Raw genomic sequence first — 15,942 nt, 5'->3', positions numbered from 1 at the left:
CCGCCCCGCTCCTGACGGAGCCCAATCAGCGGCGAGAGCGGCGGGCGGGGCGGGGCGAGCGGGGTGTTCCGGCGGGGCCCGGCAGGCGCTGAGGAGGAAGAGCGAACCCGGACGGCGCCTCTCGGCGGAGTCTCGGCGCGGGCCAGGTGCGGGGTCGTCGGGGGCGGAGACGGTTATGGGGGTGGTCGGGGGCGGGGCCTGCGACGTCGGCGGTCCCCGGGCGGGCGCCGGGTCGTCTGGGGCCGCAGAGGCTGGGGGCAAGCGCGGACGGGGGCTCCCGGGCACCCCGGCCGCCGCCCCGGGCCCGCGGCGCCCGCAGCCGAGAGTGCCGGGCGGTGGGGCCTGCGGGTGGGAGCGGATCTTCACCCGCGCAAAGTCCTCGCCGGCCGCCGGGCTCGCGTTTCCCCAGGTGCTCGCTCGGGTTTTCTCTCCGAGGGGAGCTAGCCAGCCGCGCTGCAGTTTACCGGCCGTGTGTCCGGTAGCAGCGAGGTTTAGGCCGGAATCTGGCCTGCCATCCAGCGTGTTAGCGGCCTGTCTGCCCAGCTCGAGGTTTTAAATCTTTCGGAGCCGCAGGCTAATAGATTATTTAAAATGTACAGAACATGGTGTTGACGAGGGTCCCCAGCTGCCATGCGCTTTAGATGCACAGGTAAATTTCGGGGTTTGAGAAACGGGAGCAGAAGCTGAGAACCTGGCCCCGTGGGCCGGCCCACCCCGGAATGAGCTGGCCGCAGGTGTCGGGCGTCTGAGGCCTGGCCCGGCTGCGAGAGGCGCTTTCCTTCTGCTCTTCGAGCGCAGCATTGGAGGAGGACGTTAGGGTGTCCGCGGTCGTGACCGGGCCTGCGCGGTGGTGCTTCTTTTAGGATGACGACTTCAGGAGCTCTGTTTCCAAGCCTGGTGCCAGGCTCCCGTGGGTCCTCCAACAAGTATTTGGTGGAGTTTCGGGCCGGAAAAATGTCATTAAAAGGAACTACCGTCACCCCAGATAAACGGAAAGGGCTTGTGTACATTCAGCAGACGGATGACTCCCTCATTCACTTTTGCTGGAAAGATAGGACATCGGGGAACGTGGAAGATGTAAGTGTCTGGGAGTGAACCTTGTCTTGAGGACACCTACCCGCCCCCCACCCCAAAATGGTCAGGGCAGCGTGGTCTTTACAGTAGGACACCGTGCTCTGGGCTTGAAACAACTGGTTGACAGCTTGGAGTGTGTTGGTGGGGTATGTGGATCTGCTTGTGGGCTTTCTAGTCTCAACGATCATGTCCATCTCCTCTGTCACCTGTGTACGTGTAAAGCTCTGAAGATGAGGTGCCTAAGACTGGAGAAAAAGTGTAAAAATCCTGACCTTGATCACAGCCCTCTAGAAAGCTTTCTTTAGCAGTCATTTTATTCAGACAGTATTGTTTTTTTGTTAAGTTCAGGAGCAGGTCAGGGCTGACTTTTTAACTCATCTTGGAATGTTGCTCCCAAAACGTCTCTATCAAAAATCCTCCAGGAGCCGGAAACCCCCCTTCCCTGTTCAGTACCGGGCCCCTCTCCTGGCCCTCACGACCTTCCTGGGGTGCCTGTGACCCTCGTTTGTCTGCCCTGCACAGACCCTGCTGGTGAGGGGCTTGGTCTCTGTGTCCCGGGGCCTCTGCCCAGCCCGCCACACAACCCCAGGCCCGGGCCCGGCCTGTGTTCCTGGAGGTCCTGGGGCCCAGCAGTGCCTCTCTTTAGGATCTGATCATCTTCCCCGATGACTGTGAATTCAAGCGCGTGCCACAGTGCCCCAGCGGGAGGGTCTACGTGCTCAAGTTTAAGGCAGGGTCCAAACGACTCTTCTTCTGGATGCAGGTATGCAGGTTTTGTTTACTTTTTCTCTTAAAATATTGTCATAAAATTAGGTTAGAAATTTGCTCATGGGGCCTTTGGGTTTCTGTGGGTTTTTTGTTTTTTGTTTTTGTTTTCCCCCAAAACCCCTTCATATACAAGTCATATTCCACGAAGGCAGTAATTAGGTCTGTTTTCTAATTCTATTCAGTGTATAAAATAATGGATTTGCCTGGTAGCACAGGTGCTAAAGAATCTGTCTGCAGTGCAGGAGACCCAGGCTCAATGCTTAGCGTATAGTAGGTAACCAGAAAATATTGTTGTTTGAATGACCTATGTTACTTTATTTTCAAACACAATTTTTGAAAAGTGCCAGCTTATCAGAATTAGCTGTTCTGATGGTAGAATTTGCTTTCCCTTACCAGCTGGTGCTGACCCTGCTTGCCATGGAACCAAAAGATTCAAGAGTGTCACCGTGTGTGGGGAGTAGGGGTGCGGTGTGAGGGGGGGTTGTTGTAGTGGGCTCTGCCAGAGTCCAGAGTGTGTAGCTTGGCTTTGGGGCCCTTTCGAGGCTGGAAATCCCTGGGTCACTTACAGGAATGATTTCTGGGCCGGGTCCCATCTCTGCCTGTGATTTGCTGGTCTCCCAGTGCCCCCTCCAGGGTCATAAGCACAGACCGGAAGCCAGGGCGAACCCTGTGTGGTGGCTCTGTCTTGTGTCTTCCCTTTTGGTGTGTTCTGGGGGTCTCGGGTGGCAGTGCACCGGTCATGGGTGCTCTGTCTCGAAGTTCTGGGGGTGCCCTCAGGGTGATGCTGCCTGATGACCCCCTGCATGCCTAAGTGCTCATCATCAGCACCCAGCTAATTCTGGAGGGCTGCAGGCCAGGGCTGGTTGGTGACAGTGGTGTGATAACAGGGTTATTTTACAGCATTACATGTGTTGAAGGATTTGAGTGTTTTGTTTTTTTTTAAACTTTGACTTGGGGTTTGATAGAAAACAGCAAAATTCGGTAAAGCAGTTATCCTTCAGTAAAAAGTAAGTTAATTAAAAAAAAGGTTTGATGACCATTTTTAAAGTCTTTATTGAATCTGTTACAATATTGCTTCCTGTTTTATATTTTGTTTTTTTTGGCCCTGAGGCATGTGGGATCTTAGGTCCCTGACTAGGGCTTGAACCCTCACCCCCTGCAGTGGAAGGTGAAGTCCTAACCACTGGACCACCAGGGACATCCGGGATTTGTGGTTTAAGACGGTCACACAGCCTCATCCTGGAGGATAGGGTTGCTTGTGTGCCAAGTGCTCCTAGCGCGTCAGTCTCCCCGCCTGTAAGATGGCTGGGCTGCTCAGTTGCGCCTGTTGCTGTGTCCTCCCCACAGGAGCCCAAGACGGACCAGGATGAGGAACACTGCCGGAAAGTCAACGAGTATCTGAACAACCCGCCGATGCCCGGAGCCCTGGGGGCGAGTGGGAGCGGAGGCCACGAGCTGTCTGCGCTGGGCGGTAATGGTCACCTTCCCGGATGTGCTGTGAGGTTGGAGTCGGTTTCCGCTGACGTGGACCCTGGGTGGTGCGGGCCGGTGGCTAAGCGGAGGTGGAGGATCCAGGTTAGGAGCCCCTTGGGGCGGTTCCGGAGTTGGTCCCTGCTCCTGTCTTCAGTTGGTGACCCGTCTGTGAGCCCTATTGCGCTGGCTCCTGGCAGGAGACACTCAGCGCACAGCTCAGGGTCAGCTGAGATGGGAGCCGCCCCCAGGACCTTGGTGGCGGCGGAGGGGTGGGGGCAGACCCAGCTGGAGGCCCCTGGCCACCGCAGCCCCAATCTGAGCACCTTCTGTCCTGCAGGGGAGGGTGGCCTGCAGAGCCTGCTGGGGAACATGAGCCACAGCCAACTCATGCAGCTCATCGGGCCCGCCGGCCTCGGAGGACTGGGTAACACGCCGAGGGCTTGGGCGCCTCTTAGTAACAGAGTCGGCAGCTTGCAGCTTCTCATCAGCTCTGTCAGCCATGTCTGTGTGCTGGCTTCCCTGGGCAGGGGCCTGGTTTGCCTTAGGGATTGACCTGGCACCAGGTGGGCAAGGCCTTCCAGGGCCCCCAGGGAGGACACAATTCCATATTTCAGGGGAGCACAGCTGGCTGAGGAGCAGGGCCTAAGAACATGCGACAGGGATCCTGCCTGGGCCCCCTGGTCTCCCAGGTTGGCTTGTCTGTTGGGGAAACGCTTGTTACTTTGTACTGAATTTGGACTCTGTCCTTGAACCGGGGTGCGTTGGTATTGTCATGGGATGGAGAAATGATAGATTTAGTGGGTTAAGCTGCCAGAACATGCCTGAGGAGTCCCAGCCCTGGGCCCCCGCAGACAGGCCTGCTCTGCTCCTTCCCCTGCTTGTCCCTGGGCTGTAGTGCTGGGTGGGTCTGCTCTGTGGTGGGGAAGGGGGCCTCTGGCCAGGCCTGAGTGTTGAACTGCGTGTCCTTGCTCCTTGCAGGTGGCCTGGGGGCCCTGACCGGGCCGGGCCTGGCCAGCTTACTGGGGAGCGGAGGGCCTCCAGCAAGCAGCTCTTCATCCAGGTGAGCCTCACTCCTGGCTCTCTGGTTTCACCAGGTGTTCCTCCTTCACAGAGGCTGGACATAGGAGACGCTGAAGGACGGAGTAGGCACCTGGGGAGGCCTGTCCTTTTCAAGGTTCAGACTTCTCCCAGAGACCTGGCAGCACAAGGAGGTCTGGGGCAGGACGGATGTGTTGTGGTGCCTTTGTGGGCATGTCACCCTCCAGTGTTCCCTCGCTCTCCCCAGCTCCCGGAGCCAGTCAGCAGCGGTCACCCCGTCCTCCACCACCTCCTCCACTCGCACCACCCCAGCCCCTTCCGCTCCAGCAGCTGCCTCAGCGACCAGCCCGAGCCCCGCGCCCAGCTCAGGTGACGGAGCCAGCACAGCAGCCAGCCCCACCCAGCCCATCCAGCTCAGCGACCTGCAGAGCATCCTGGCTACCATGAGTGTGCCGGCTGGGCCGGGAGGCGGCCAACAAGGTAACACTGAGCCTCTGCCCCTGCCTCTCTCGCCTCACCTCACCTCACCACACCACGCCCGGAAGTTCCACAGCTGAGTGTCACTGTCCTCCCGCATGGGCATCCTGGCTGGCGTCCAGCCGCTGACGGCCACTGCTTGTGCCCTAGTTGACCTGGCCAGCGTGCTGACACCTGAGATCATGGCCCCCATCCTTGCCAACGCGGATGTCCAGGAGCGCCTGCTGCCCTACCTGCCATCAGGGGAGTCCCTGCCACAGACCGCAGAGGAGATCCAGAACACGCTGACCTCACCCCAGTTCCAGCAGGTAGACATATGGCCTAGGTGTCCTGCGGGAAGCTTGGTGTAGGGGACACTTGCCCGTCTGCAGCACAGCCCCTGGCATCAAGCGTCTTGGTTCCTGCGGTCCCCTTCAGCTCTCTTATGGACTCAGGTGCCTGGCTCTTCCCACAGGCCCTCGGCATGTTCAGTGCGGCCTTGGCCTCAGGGCAGCTGGGCCCCCTCATGTGCCAGTTTGGGCTGCCCGCGGAGGCTGTGGAGGCCGCCAACAAGGGTGGTAAGTACCTGCGCCCCCACCCCTCGGCCACAGGTGAGGCAGAGATTGTCTCCTTGTAGTTGAAAAGAAAGGCTTTCCCCACGTGCAGAGGATGCCTAGTCTGATGACCTGGCCTCCGGCTGGCTCTCACCTCCTGTCCCCTAGTTAGCAGTGCTGGGCCTGGGGCTGGAAAGGTCACGTCAGGCTTTTTAATGCGTTTTAGACGTGGAAGCATTTGCCAAAGCCATGCAGAATAGCGCCAGCCCCGAGCAGCAGGAGGGCGATGGGAAGGACAAGAAGGATGAAGAAGAGGACATGAGCCTGGATTAGGTTGCTGCAGCCACGAGGGCTCAACCCCCAGGTCATTTGGCCTCAGTAGTGGCGTTTGTGATCGCACCCTCTCACCTTTGCCCCAACGTGCTAATCAGTAAAAGTCTTTTCTTTTATCTGCCAACTCTGGATTGTCTGCGTGCCAGGGTGGGCTGACGGGAGTTGGGTGCAAGAAGCTCCTCTGGGCCTGGGTTCTGACTCAGAGGGACAGTCGTGCTGGGCTCAGGCCTCCAGGCCCACTGGGCTGCTTTTCTTTTTCTACATTTAAAGTCGACACTCAGTTACACAAGTTACTTTTTAATTTTTGTTTCAAGAAGCAGGGGGACCTGTGATTTACAGCTTTCCTATTATTGAATATTGGCGGAAGGGAAATTTCATAATTAAATTGAAAGATAAAAATACAAACCCCCATTTTACAGTGTTATTTACCCTTTCCTTTAGGAAGTTTAGATATAACTTAAAACCATTCCCAGAAATAAGACTTTATTACCCATAGAATCTGGAATCTAGATAAATACACACAGACTTCATCTAAGAAGCCAGATGAGGGTGGTGGTGTCTGCACATTGGGTGGAGGGGCTGGGGGTTCTGGGGGGCAAGACCCTGCCTGATGGGGCAGACCACCTATGGACTCCAGAAGACCCCCTCGTGCGGCTGCTGGAGCTGTCGGCTGGGGTCCCGGGGGTAGCTGTGCTACGTGGCTGGGCAGCCGCTGGCCCCCACTGCCCCTTGCACACCCGCAGTGCGAGGCCAGGTGACAGACACCTGGTTCAGCACCAGATTCCGCATGCAGCCGTTGTAGTGAGGCCGTTTCCAGGGTTCTGAGGGAGAGGAGGAAAGGGCCCAGTTGGAGCAGAGGCTGGTGTCTCATCAGGCCTGGGCTCCCCACTCTCAACCTCAGCGCCTGGTGCCCAGGGCAGCCTTCCCCCTCCCCCTGCCCCCAGGCTGAGGCCGCACTCACCCGGCAGGCCCCCGAGATGCAGCGGCACCAGGGTGTTGGCCCAGGTGGCCGGTGCCGGGCCCAGGGTGTGGTTGCTCTGCTGGTCCACCTCCAGCCGGAGCATGTTCCCGCCTTTGGTCACTGCAAGCACAGCTTCCTTGTGGCCGGGCTGGGAGGTCTCCCACAAGCCACGGGGCCAGGGGCTGTTCACCCTGTTTCTTTGGCTTTAAGTCCCTGCCACCCTCCCCGCTGGGGGCCTGCGGCTGACCCCTGCTGAGTCAGTCCCTCCAGGCTTGACTCTGCAGCAGGTGAGGGTCAGGAGTGTCTCCGACCTCCCGCTGGGAGAGGCCCCGGCTCACCTGCCAGTCGGTGCCAGCGTCCATCACACAGTGCTGCGGGGTGTGTCACCAGCGTGGAGAACTCACCAGTGCCGTCGTTTGCCCACAGCAGGACCTGGGGGTGTGAGAGGTCAGGAGGCCCCTGCCAGCCCTGATCCCACCCCGAGGCTGCGGCTCACACCTGTCTTACCTGTTTCCCCAGCACCTGCAGCTCTAGGTACGGGGGCGTCTGGCCCCGGCCCAAGTGGAAGACCAGGCCGGTGGCTGTCTGGGGCCGCACCTCCAGCTCCAGGGCTACGTCGGGCAGTGTGGCCCCCAGGGTGTCTGCAAGGAGGGGCCGTGAGAGGAGGAGGGCTTTGGCCCCAGGCCCCACCCTTTCTGGGTATCACTATTCTGCCCCCCCGGCCACCCCAAGAGGACTGGGAGGGCACCAGTCAGAGACAGACCTAGAGTGACGGTTCCCCCGCTGCCTGTGAAGAACAGGCCCTTCTCCAAGGGCCCTGAGAAGCAGGGTGTGACCCCCACCGTCCGCGTGGGGGCCCCCAGGAGCCGCCCATCCAGCCTCAGCCTCTTCACACAACCCCTGAACCCAGGGCTGCTGATGGCCACCTGTAGGAACAGAGTGGGCTGGGGTCAGGCCCTTGGGGTGCTAGGAAGGTGGACAGTGTCTGGCTGGGGAGGGGTGGGAGGCTGGGCGAGGTGGTGCTCACTGGGAGCCTGGGGCTGTGGCCGCCGGCAGGAAGGCCCCCCACAAAGAGTGTGTGTGGCCGGGGGCCCTGCTGCCTCTGGTGCTGCCGGCCTGGCTCCTCCTGGCTATGGGCCCAGACCCCATCTGTCATCAGCTGGATCCGACTTTTCTCCCAGCGCACGGACACCTGGGGGTGGGGAGAGGCACATCAGAATGGGAGTTCCCAGATGCCCCCCCTACCTCCCGCCCCGTGTCCCCTCTCCCAGTCCCTCACCGTATGCCACTGGCCAGTGCGTGAACGCTGGCGGCTCTGGACTTGGAGCTGGGGCCCAGGGCCTTCGGTCTGAGCTACAAAACGTCTGTGGTTCAGGAAGAGAACCAGGGAGGGGCTGCTGGCTGTCTGAGGGACAGCAAGGAGCAGGAGCCCTCGGGGGGCATGTGGGCGGACGAGCATGGAGAGCTGTGACCTGGAAGCCAAGCACGGGCATCAGCCTTGTGCCCTACCTCCACCCCACTGTGGCACCCCCCGACCCTGGTCCCCACCAAGGCTTACCAGTCACTGGGGGAGGCCGGAACATGTGCAAACTCCAGGTAACTGGTCAGGGGACCCCCAAACTGGTAGGTGTCTCGCATGGTCCTGAGGGACCCAGGTGGCAAGCAGGCAGAGTCCTGGGCAGGCTGCCGGCTTCGGCGGGCAGCCTGGGGGGGATCGGATGGGGGTGCAGGGACATGAGGAGGTGGCTTTCTGCCTACCCCAGCCCCGCCGCCCACACCCCTCCTGTACCCTACCTTCCGAGAGACAGTGGCCCGCAGCCCTTGCGGGACCTGCTCCAGGAGCTGGGTGCGAGGGGCTGGAGCGCAGCCTGAGCTCACATTGAAGCTGCCCAGGTTCTCCTGCAGGTCAAACACGCGCTGAGGCCCCAGGAGCCTGTGGAGGGTGAGGGGTGCAGGTCAGTGGCTGGGGCCAAGTCAGCAGGTTCTTGCCAGCAAACACTGTCCCCCCCCATGCCCACTCCACTCACCGCAGCACAAAAACATTGCTGATGCAGCCACTGAAGTTACGAATGTCACTGGACTTGGGCGAGCCCCCCAGGAGGAGCTGAGGGGGCCCCTCGGGCTGAGGCTGGGGCCGTGGCCCCCGGTAGGGCTTCATCTCCTGAAGCTGGTCATCCACGTAGAGCCAGACCCTGGTGGGGAGAGTGGTGTTTCCCCATCCTGCCACCCAACCCGCAGTGCATTGTCCCTAAACCCTCAGCTTTGTCTCCCTTCCCTGGAGAGGCCAGGTGAGCCAGGCTTACCCCGTGCTGTTGCTGTAGAAAGTGACGTAGTGGGGGGCCCCATCATCAAAACGCTCTTGTGTCTTCAGCTCAGTCCTGGCCAGCCGGAGGGTCACGTGACCCTGCTGCAGGGTCACCTCGCATGGCCCACCCTGTGGAGTATGGTTGGGTCAGTGAGCCAGGCTGGGGGCCCAGACTCCCTCTGGCCACACGCCCCCACCCTGCTGCCCTGGTGGTGGGGCAGACGCACCGGGGACTCTCGTTGGAAGAGCAGAGCGCTGTCCTGGCTGCTGCGGAAGCCAAAGCCAGAGTAGACGTCACCCGTGAGGGGCACGGCATCGCTGGGGAGTGCCAGGCGCAGGAAGCCGTGACCGTGGAAAGTCATGGCCCGTCCCACCTGCAGGGGGCGACTGTGAGGGCCTGCGGTGGCAGCCAGAAAGGGCGTGCACGCGGCTGGGGGCGGGAGGGGCTCACCAGCAGGTCAGCGGTGCAGCCGGCGCTGACGCCCGTGGTGTTCAGCCTCTTGAGATCCACGTACTTGCCCAGGGCCTTGATGCCCTTGATGCAGCCTCGCACGGAGCCTCCAGAGGGGAAGAGCTGCCGCAGGCTGCAGGCACCAGTGTCCACGGGATGAGCCGCAGTGGTGGCCTCCCCAGGCCCTGCCCCCCCACCCCCACCCCTCGCCCCAGGCCAGTGCTCACCTGGCAGGCAGTTGGCTGGGCGGCACGCCCCCCAGGTAGTAGGCGTCGGCCAACTCCAGCACGTTCTCCTGCTCCACGCTGAACACCGTGGTCCTCTCCACGCGCACCAGCACGCGCTTCCGGTTGCCCCCCAGCAGGAACACCTGGATCTGGGAGGCGCCGGCACAGGTGGGCACCTTCAGGGGAGCTGCGACCCCCACTGCCCCTCCCCCACCCAGGGCCTTCTCTGAAGCTGGCCTTACCGCCTTGCTGGTTGCAGTCAGCTGTGGCGGAGGCTGCTGCAGCGGGCCGGCCTCCTTCAGGCCTGCGCCAAAATCATAGAGGAGCACTAGTTTGCCTTCTTGCACAGCCAGGCACAGGAACTGGTCCTGGGGAAAGGGGAGGGTCAGCACAGCCAGCGGGGCAGGGGAGAGGGTGTGGACAGCTGGCGGGGGGGGCGTGGATGGTGGGGGTAGGGTAGGGGCATGGACAGCGGACATGCCTGATGCTGCAGGAAGAAGATGATGCCGCTGTAGGACACGAGCCGCAGCTCCTGGTCGAAGCGTTTGGTGTTGCTGAGCTGGCTCTCCATGCTGATGCGGGCAAAACCGGAGCCGTCCAGGTAGGAGCCATCTGTGAGCCACGGGTCCCCAGTCGACTTGGAGCTGCCGGTCAGAGGTGGGAGGGTCAGCCGAGGGTGGGCAGAGTCGGAGCGAGGGTCGGCTCAGACCACACGTACCGGGCACAAGGCTTGTCCACAGCTGTATCCAGCTGGAAGGTTTTCTCAAAGTTGTAGAGACTGACCACCTCCTCATTGAGTGTGTCCAGTTCGATGCAGCCCCGGTAGCCGGGGAAGCGTAGGGGTTCGGGGGGCTGTGGGCACAGTGCGCAGTCAGGGCAGACCCCAGTGGGGAGCTTGGGCCAGACACTGAGCAGGACTTCATGGGACAGGCGGGCAGGGCAGCTTGTGCACCCAGGCTGGCCAGGCTCACCGTGAAGTTGCTGGGGTAGCCCCCCACGTAGAAGACGAAATCGTCCGGCTGGACATTGAGCAGCCCCTCAGCCCCAGGGGCCACCGTGTCTCCCTTGGTCTCTTGGACCATCCGATTCTCCACCGTGACAGACATCCGGCCAAACTGGAGGATCCTGAGGGCAGAGGTGGGAGGTGAGGTGTGGACACGTGGCCACACTCGGAGGTGGGGGAGTGCTGTGGGGACCGGGTGTCCCACCTGTCAATGCTGACGGCCGCAAACTGCTCCCCAATGTCCTCGTCGATGCTGAGGGTTGCAGGCCCTGCCCCACCGAGGCGGTACACCCAGTGCACCCTCTGGCCCCGCAGAGCCACACCCATGTAGTCGCCGGTGGCCTGGGTGACAGGAGACTCAGTGGGGCAGGGCCTCGGGCGCCCCACCCGCTCCAGCCTGGCGCCCAGCTCCACCCAGCCCGCAGAGCCCGCCTGCTACCTGGCGGCCGCCCATGTACAGCACAAACTGGTCCCCTGTGACCTGGCCAGCTGTGGGCTCTGGGCTCTGCAGGTAGAACTTCAGGGCAGTGGAGGAGGCGAGGTTGGTGAGGTCCCGAGGGGTGCGCAGCTGCACCCCTGACCTCCCGTTGAACTTCATGGGCACCTTGACCTGTGGGGACACACGGCCCATCAGTGTCCACCTCCTGGTCTCCCAGATGCCCACCTGGCCCTGGCACTTGCACCCACCTTGCTGGCGGCACCACGGGCCTGGGCGATGAGCTCCCGCACGCGGCCGATACTGGCTGACAGAGCCAGGCTGGCATTGTGTGCCCCGCGGTCCTGCAGGAGGTTCAGCTTGGCCAGCAGCTGTGGCAGCGTCTTCTCCAGGGTGGACACTGCAGGCAGGGAACGGAGGGGAAGGAGGCCCTGCGTGCCTGGCCTGCCCACCCTGGCTCACCCACCGTCGGGGCACCATGCCCCAGGACCCACCTGAGCGGCCAGCATCAAGCACCACACGGCCCAGGTCCTGGCTCTGCAGGCCCTTGTACTGGCCCTGCCACTGCTCGACGTTCCGGTGCATGTCCTGAAGCTGGGACTGCACGCGGGCAGCTGTGTCCTGGGCCTCAGCGGCCACGGCCTTGGCATGGGCTATCTTCTTGCTTGTCTCATCTGCAGTGGGCCGTGTGGAGGCTCAGTGGGGAGGGGCCTCATCCCTATCTGGGGAGACCACTAAGACCCCCTGCCAGAACCAGCAACAGGGAATTAACCCCGCCCCCCTGACTCGTGAGAACCTCGGGGCGGTAGAGACTCACCCGCCACCCCCTCCCAGATAGACAGCCCTCCTGTGCCAGCCACACACCTGAGTGGAGTCCCCTGAGGCCTGCTTGAGTCAGCTCAGCCTCATCTCCCCCTGGTCAGTCCCCCCACCCCCACCCCCGCCACTCCATCTCTCCTGAGGTCCTTCCAGAGTCCCCGTGGCCCCCAGGCTGGTAGGCAGGGTCCACTCTCAAGTCAGCAGGGATCCCTCCTGTGCCCTGAGCCCTCCCGGCCCCTAGACCCTTGAGGTGTCTCCTGGGCGTCCAGCTCCAGCCACACTGACCCCTGCTGCTGCTGCCATCTCTGAGCCCACTGAACACCTGTACCTTCCCCGTCCGCCCGGCGTCCTCTCTCTCCAAATGCTCCCCATTCCTCCTGGGTTCACTTGCTACCCAGGCTGACGTTGGGGGTGACGTTTGTTTGGTGTCTGATTCCCGACCAGAAGCAAGTCCTTAGGGCTGGGGAGAGTCCCCAGGGTTGGAACTACCCTGGGCCCCTTCCTGGATGGTGACTCCACTGGACAGGCAGGGCTGGTGGGGTGATGCCCGTGTGGGTAGGTGCCCCTTCAGCTCTGGGGACAAGAGGTGGGGGAACTGCAGGGAGGAGACCCACCCTACCTGTGTCCATAGCCAGCATGGCTCGCACCTCCCGGACACGGGCCGCCAGCTGCTCCTTCCTGGCCCGGGCATCGCGGAGCTGGGTCCCAGTGTTCTGGAGGGTGGCCCGCGCTGTGGGAAAGATGGCTTCAATCCTGAGGAGCCCCCGCCCACACAGTACAGGCACAGCCACTTGAGTCCTCCTGACCAGGGAGTGCTAAGGCTCACACACACACAGTCAGAGGGAGACACCTGGACACAAGGGCCATCGGCTTGGGGGAAAGCACTGCACCCCAAATCTCAGAGCAACCTCCTAGGCCCACAGCAAATGCAACCGTCCCATTTTATAGGTGAAACAATGGAGACTCAGAAAAGCTAAGCCGCTGCGCATGGCCACCAGCACCCTGAGGTGTTCACAGCAGAGGGTGCACACACACACCCCCACCTAGCCCATGGCCTGGCACACACGCCCTCAGCCAGGACAGCAGAACCATCATCTGGTTCTCGTGTCCTCTCCCCATGGCCTGGCACACACACGACCCTCAGCCAGGACAGCAGAACCATCAGCTGGTTCTCGTGTCCTCTCCCGAGGCCCTCCCATGTCCTGGGGTCCTGTCACAAAGTCAGGGTGGGCAGGCCTCTGCAGGGCTCCAGGAGTGGACTTGCCAGGGCGGTGGGGAAAATTCACACCCATGGCAGCTGCCATCCTGACTCTCACAGTGACAATCCACGAACCCCCACACAACAGAGCTGGAGGGCAAGAGTCCCACAGAGCCGGGATGCCCCTTGGGACATGACACTCACCAAGGTCCAGTCTCCGCTGCTCCCCCAGGACGGCCTCCTCCAGGGCACTGCTGTTAGCCAGCAGCTCCCGGGCCCGGGGTGCCAGGCCCCGCTGCACCACCATCTGCAGACGCGGGGATAGGATGTGGTTTAGCCCTGCCCAGAGGGGCTGCCAGGAACAGGGGCTGCAGCCAGGGCTGCAGGGGGGGGTGGGGGTGTGGGAGGGTCAGGGCCTCACCGCCCACGTGTGGTTCGCCTGCTGCCAGGCCTGGTCAGCAGCGCCCTCGGCAGCCTGCACGGCTTGCAGAATGCTGCTATAGGCGTTGGCAGCCTCAATGGCCCTCTGGATAAAGCGGTCCTGGTTGACTCCTTGGATGATGCTGTAAGGGGAGGCCGGGGAAGGTCTGAGGCTGGAGTGGGGGCTCAGCCCAGCTCACTGGCCTCCCCATCACAGCTGCTGGGCCTGCCTGCCTGCTGGGCCCAGACTCCCGGCCTGACTCCCGGCCTAGGTCATGACCCTCCACCACCCAGTGTACCTTTCCTGCTCCTGTCTGCAAACCTGGGCCCCAACTTCTGCCCAGCCCTGCAGGAACAATGCCTACTCCATCTAAGAGCTCTCGCAAACCAGCTCTGCCCCACCCATCCTGTTTGGGTCCCATACCTGGAAAGGTTGAGCGCCAGCTGGTCCAGCTGCCACGCGTGGGCCTCGGCGGCCTCTACCAGTTCTAGTTTGCTGCTCGCTGGGGAGAAGGCATGCATCTTCTCAAGCAGTGGTGTCCGGGCGCCGTCCAGGCTGGCAGCAAGGTGCTCATACTCCTGGGGTGAGGGGTATGTAAGGGGGAACCCTCGTCCCCATCCCTGCTCACTCAAACCTCATCTGGGTGTGCCCGCCCCCACTGAGTATGCAGCCCTTGGGGAGGGGGGTGCTCACCTCCCTGGCCTGGTCCATGCCACGCAGAAGCTCAGAGACCCGGGCCAGGGTGTCTCTGGCAGCCTGCAGAGTAGCCCCCAGAGTGGCATTGTCCCCGGACAGCTCCTGCTTCCGTTGCTGGAGATGATAGGGAGACCGTGGGAGGTAACAGAATAGAGGTGAGGTGGGAAAGTAAAGGGGTGGGGGTGATGGGGTGAAGAGTCCAAGGGGGCAGGGAGGAGGAGGGGCGGGGCCAGCTCTCTACCAGGGCTTCCTCTAGGCGCTCCTGGTTGCGGCTGTTGAGCTCCTCTGCCTCCCGTGTGGTGCCCACTGCCCGGTTCAGGGCCTCCCGCAGGTCCATGAGTCCAGCCTCATACTGGGCCAGCCGGTCTCGGGTGTGTGTGACCAGCGCCTGGTTTCTCTCCCAGCGTCTGGTCAGCTGCTCCTGCACACGGTCCAGCACTGGCAAGGCCCAGTGTAGGAACGGTCACTCGGGCAGTGCCCCCTAGTGCCTGCCAGCCCCCATCCGCCCTGCCAAGCTGATGGGACGCCAGTCTGGGCTGGCCTCAGCCCCAGGGCCCTCCCTACTCTGCCCTGTTGGGCGGACCCCACTCACATCGCTGGGCCTCCCTCAGCTCGGCCTCAGCAGCTGCTCGTGGAACCCCCAGGTCACGTGCTCGTATCTCCTGGAGCAGCCGTTCCACTTCGGCCAGCACCCGGCGCAGTTGCTCACCCGATGGGACTGAGGCATTGGCCGGTGCCAGGCGGTCCGTCTGGGACTCTAGCTCTGTGGGGGTTTGGGGAATGAACGGGCTGTCAGGGCCCAGGGCTAGCCCGCTGCCAAGCAGACCTCTGCCCACTAGCTTCCATCCAGAAGCCCCTGGCCAAGCCTCTTCAGACACCCCACACATGAGCTGGCAGGCCCTGGACAGAGATCCTGCTCTAGGCCATGACTCTGAGGCCCGCCTGGCTTCTGGCCCATGTCCCCTTGCCTCCTGCAACCCCCACAGCAATACCCCCACCATTCCCTTTGCTCAGCCCACTCCTTGGGCCCCTGGTTTAACCATCTCTCCTCCCAGCCCAGCGCTCAGTTGCAATTTTATCTCCTTCTAGACCTTGGCATGGGCCTGGTCCCTTCTGATCTCTTCTTGTAACACGTGTCAGGTTGTAACTAAGGCTCACCCACTTTTCCCACTTCGCAGGTGGTCCCTGCCCAGCCCTCTTGTTCTGGCCACGTGGGCTGCCCCTCTCCCCTCCCTACTTGGACCTGCTGTTTCTGTGACCAGGGCACCATCTCCCTGTCTAAACATCCCAAAGTGTGTTTAAGGCCAAGCCCGCAGAGGCACACCCGCTGCCCTCAGCTAGGAATATCACTCTGCTCAACTCTCCCCACCCGCCCAGCTGGGCCAGCGCCTACCACTCAGGGCAAGGTCCACAGCCCGGATGGCTGCCAGCAGCGTCTGTGCCCGGCCCAGCGTGGCCTCGGTGCTGTCCAGTAGTTGGCCAGCCTGGGCTCGGGCTCTGGTGGCCTGTGGACAAAGTGCCCCATCAGGCCTCAGCCCCTGCTGGCTGGGGAAAGCCTAGGAGCCTGGGGAAGGACCTTGAGCCTGAGCCGAAGGTCAGGAGTGATTCTGGATGGTTTGGGGCCTGAGGAGAGAGACTTCTCAGGGAGGGTTCTGCTGAGAGGGAGTGGGGGCTTCTCTGGAGGAGGAGTGTTCCAAGGAGTTCTAGGGCGGGAGTCCCCAGGGGCCTG

At 62.1% G+C, this 15,942-nt stretch overlaps 2 protein-coding genes across 2 annotated transcripts in view; one reads left to right on the top strand and one right to left on the bottom strand.

Annotated features, from left to right (window-relative positions):
• ADRM1 (ADRM1 26S proteasome ubiquitin receptor) lies at positions 1 to 5,820 on the top strand. The gene is made up of 10 exons (XM_070381452.1): positions 1 to 146; positions 864 to 1,077; positions 1,721 to 1,837; positions 3,190 to 3,313; positions 3,653 to 3,739; positions 4,294 to 4,375; positions 4,601 to 4,833; positions 4,981 to 5,138; positions 5,285 to 5,387; positions 5,590 to 5,820. Exons 2-10 carry the CDS (start codon positions 865 to 867, stop codon positions 5,694 to 5,696), a joined length of 1,224 nt encoding a protein of 407 aa, XP_070237553.1. The 5' UTR covers positions 1 to 146; position 864; the 3' UTR covers positions 5,697 to 5,820.
• Positions 5,821 to 5,977: 157 nt separating this feature from the next.
• Positions 5,978 to 15,942, bottom strand: part of LAMA5 (laminin subunit alpha 5) — a 51,816-nt gene continuing 41,851 nt past the window's right edge. The window contains exons 51-80 of the mRNA XM_070381451.1: positions 15,607 to 15,718; positions 14,806 to 14,976; positions 14,455 to 14,651; positions 14,211 to 14,327; positions 13,941 to 14,095; positions 13,518 to 13,659; positions 13,301 to 13,403; positions 12,518 to 12,628; positions 11,574 to 11,753; positions 11,331 to 11,479; positions 11,083 to 11,253; positions 10,849 to 10,985; positions 10,612 to 10,765; positions 10,359 to 10,492; positions 10,122 to 10,284; positions 9,883 to 10,008; positions 9,641 to 9,789; positions 9,414 to 9,546; positions 9,190 to 9,336; positions 8,961 to 9,091; positions 8,685 to 8,849; positions 8,452 to 8,590; positions 8,216 to 8,361; positions 7,937 to 8,129; positions 7,685 to 7,849; positions 7,421 to 7,583; positions 7,165 to 7,298; positions 6,996 to 7,089; positions 6,658 to 6,777; positions 5,978 to 6,517 (exon numbers count right to left, since the gene is read on the bottom strand). Coding sequence (XP_070237552.1) covers positions 6,390 to 6,517; positions 6,658 to 6,777; positions 6,996 to 7,089; positions 7,165 to 7,298; positions 7,421 to 7,583; positions 7,685 to 7,849; positions 7,937 to 8,129; positions 8,216 to 8,361; positions 8,452 to 8,590; positions 8,685 to 8,849; positions 8,961 to 9,091; positions 9,190 to 9,336; positions 9,414 to 9,546; positions 9,641 to 9,789; positions 9,883 to 10,008; positions 10,122 to 10,284; positions 10,359 to 10,492; positions 10,612 to 10,765; positions 10,849 to 10,985; positions 11,083 to 11,253; positions 11,331 to 11,479; positions 11,574 to 11,753; positions 12,518 to 12,628; positions 13,301 to 13,403; positions 13,518 to 13,659; positions 13,941 to 14,095; positions 14,211 to 14,327; positions 14,455 to 14,651; positions 14,806 to 14,976; positions 15,607 to 15,718 — 4,329 coding nt within the window. The 3' untranslated portion in view covers positions 5,978 to 6,389. The remainder of the gene's footprint in view (positions 6,518 to 6,657; positions 6,778 to 6,995; positions 7,090 to 7,164; positions 7,299 to 7,420; positions 7,584 to 7,684; positions 7,850 to 7,936; positions 8,130 to 8,215; positions 8,362 to 8,451; positions 8,591 to 8,684; positions 8,850 to 8,960; positions 9,092 to 9,189; positions 9,337 to 9,413; positions 9,547 to 9,640; positions 9,790 to 9,882; positions 10,009 to 10,121; positions 10,285 to 10,358; positions 10,493 to 10,611; positions 10,766 to 10,848; positions 10,986 to 11,082; positions 11,254 to 11,330; positions 11,480 to 11,573; positions 11,754 to 12,517; positions 12,629 to 13,300; positions 13,404 to 13,517; positions 13,660 to 13,940; positions 14,096 to 14,210; positions 14,328 to 14,454; positions 14,652 to 14,805; positions 14,977 to 15,606; positions 15,719 to 15,942) is intronic.

Source organism: Bos mutus, chromosome 13, assembly GCF_027580195.1.
Source record: "Bos mutus isolate GX-2022 chromosome 13, NWIPB_WYAK_1.1, whole genome shotgun sequence".
NCBI classification, from domain to species: Eukaryota; Metazoa; Chordata; class Mammalia; order Artiodactyla; family Bovidae; genus Bos; species Bos mutus.
The sequence above is the reverse complement of the archived record's forward strand: the minus strand, read 5'-3'. Positions and strand labels throughout refer to the sequence as shown.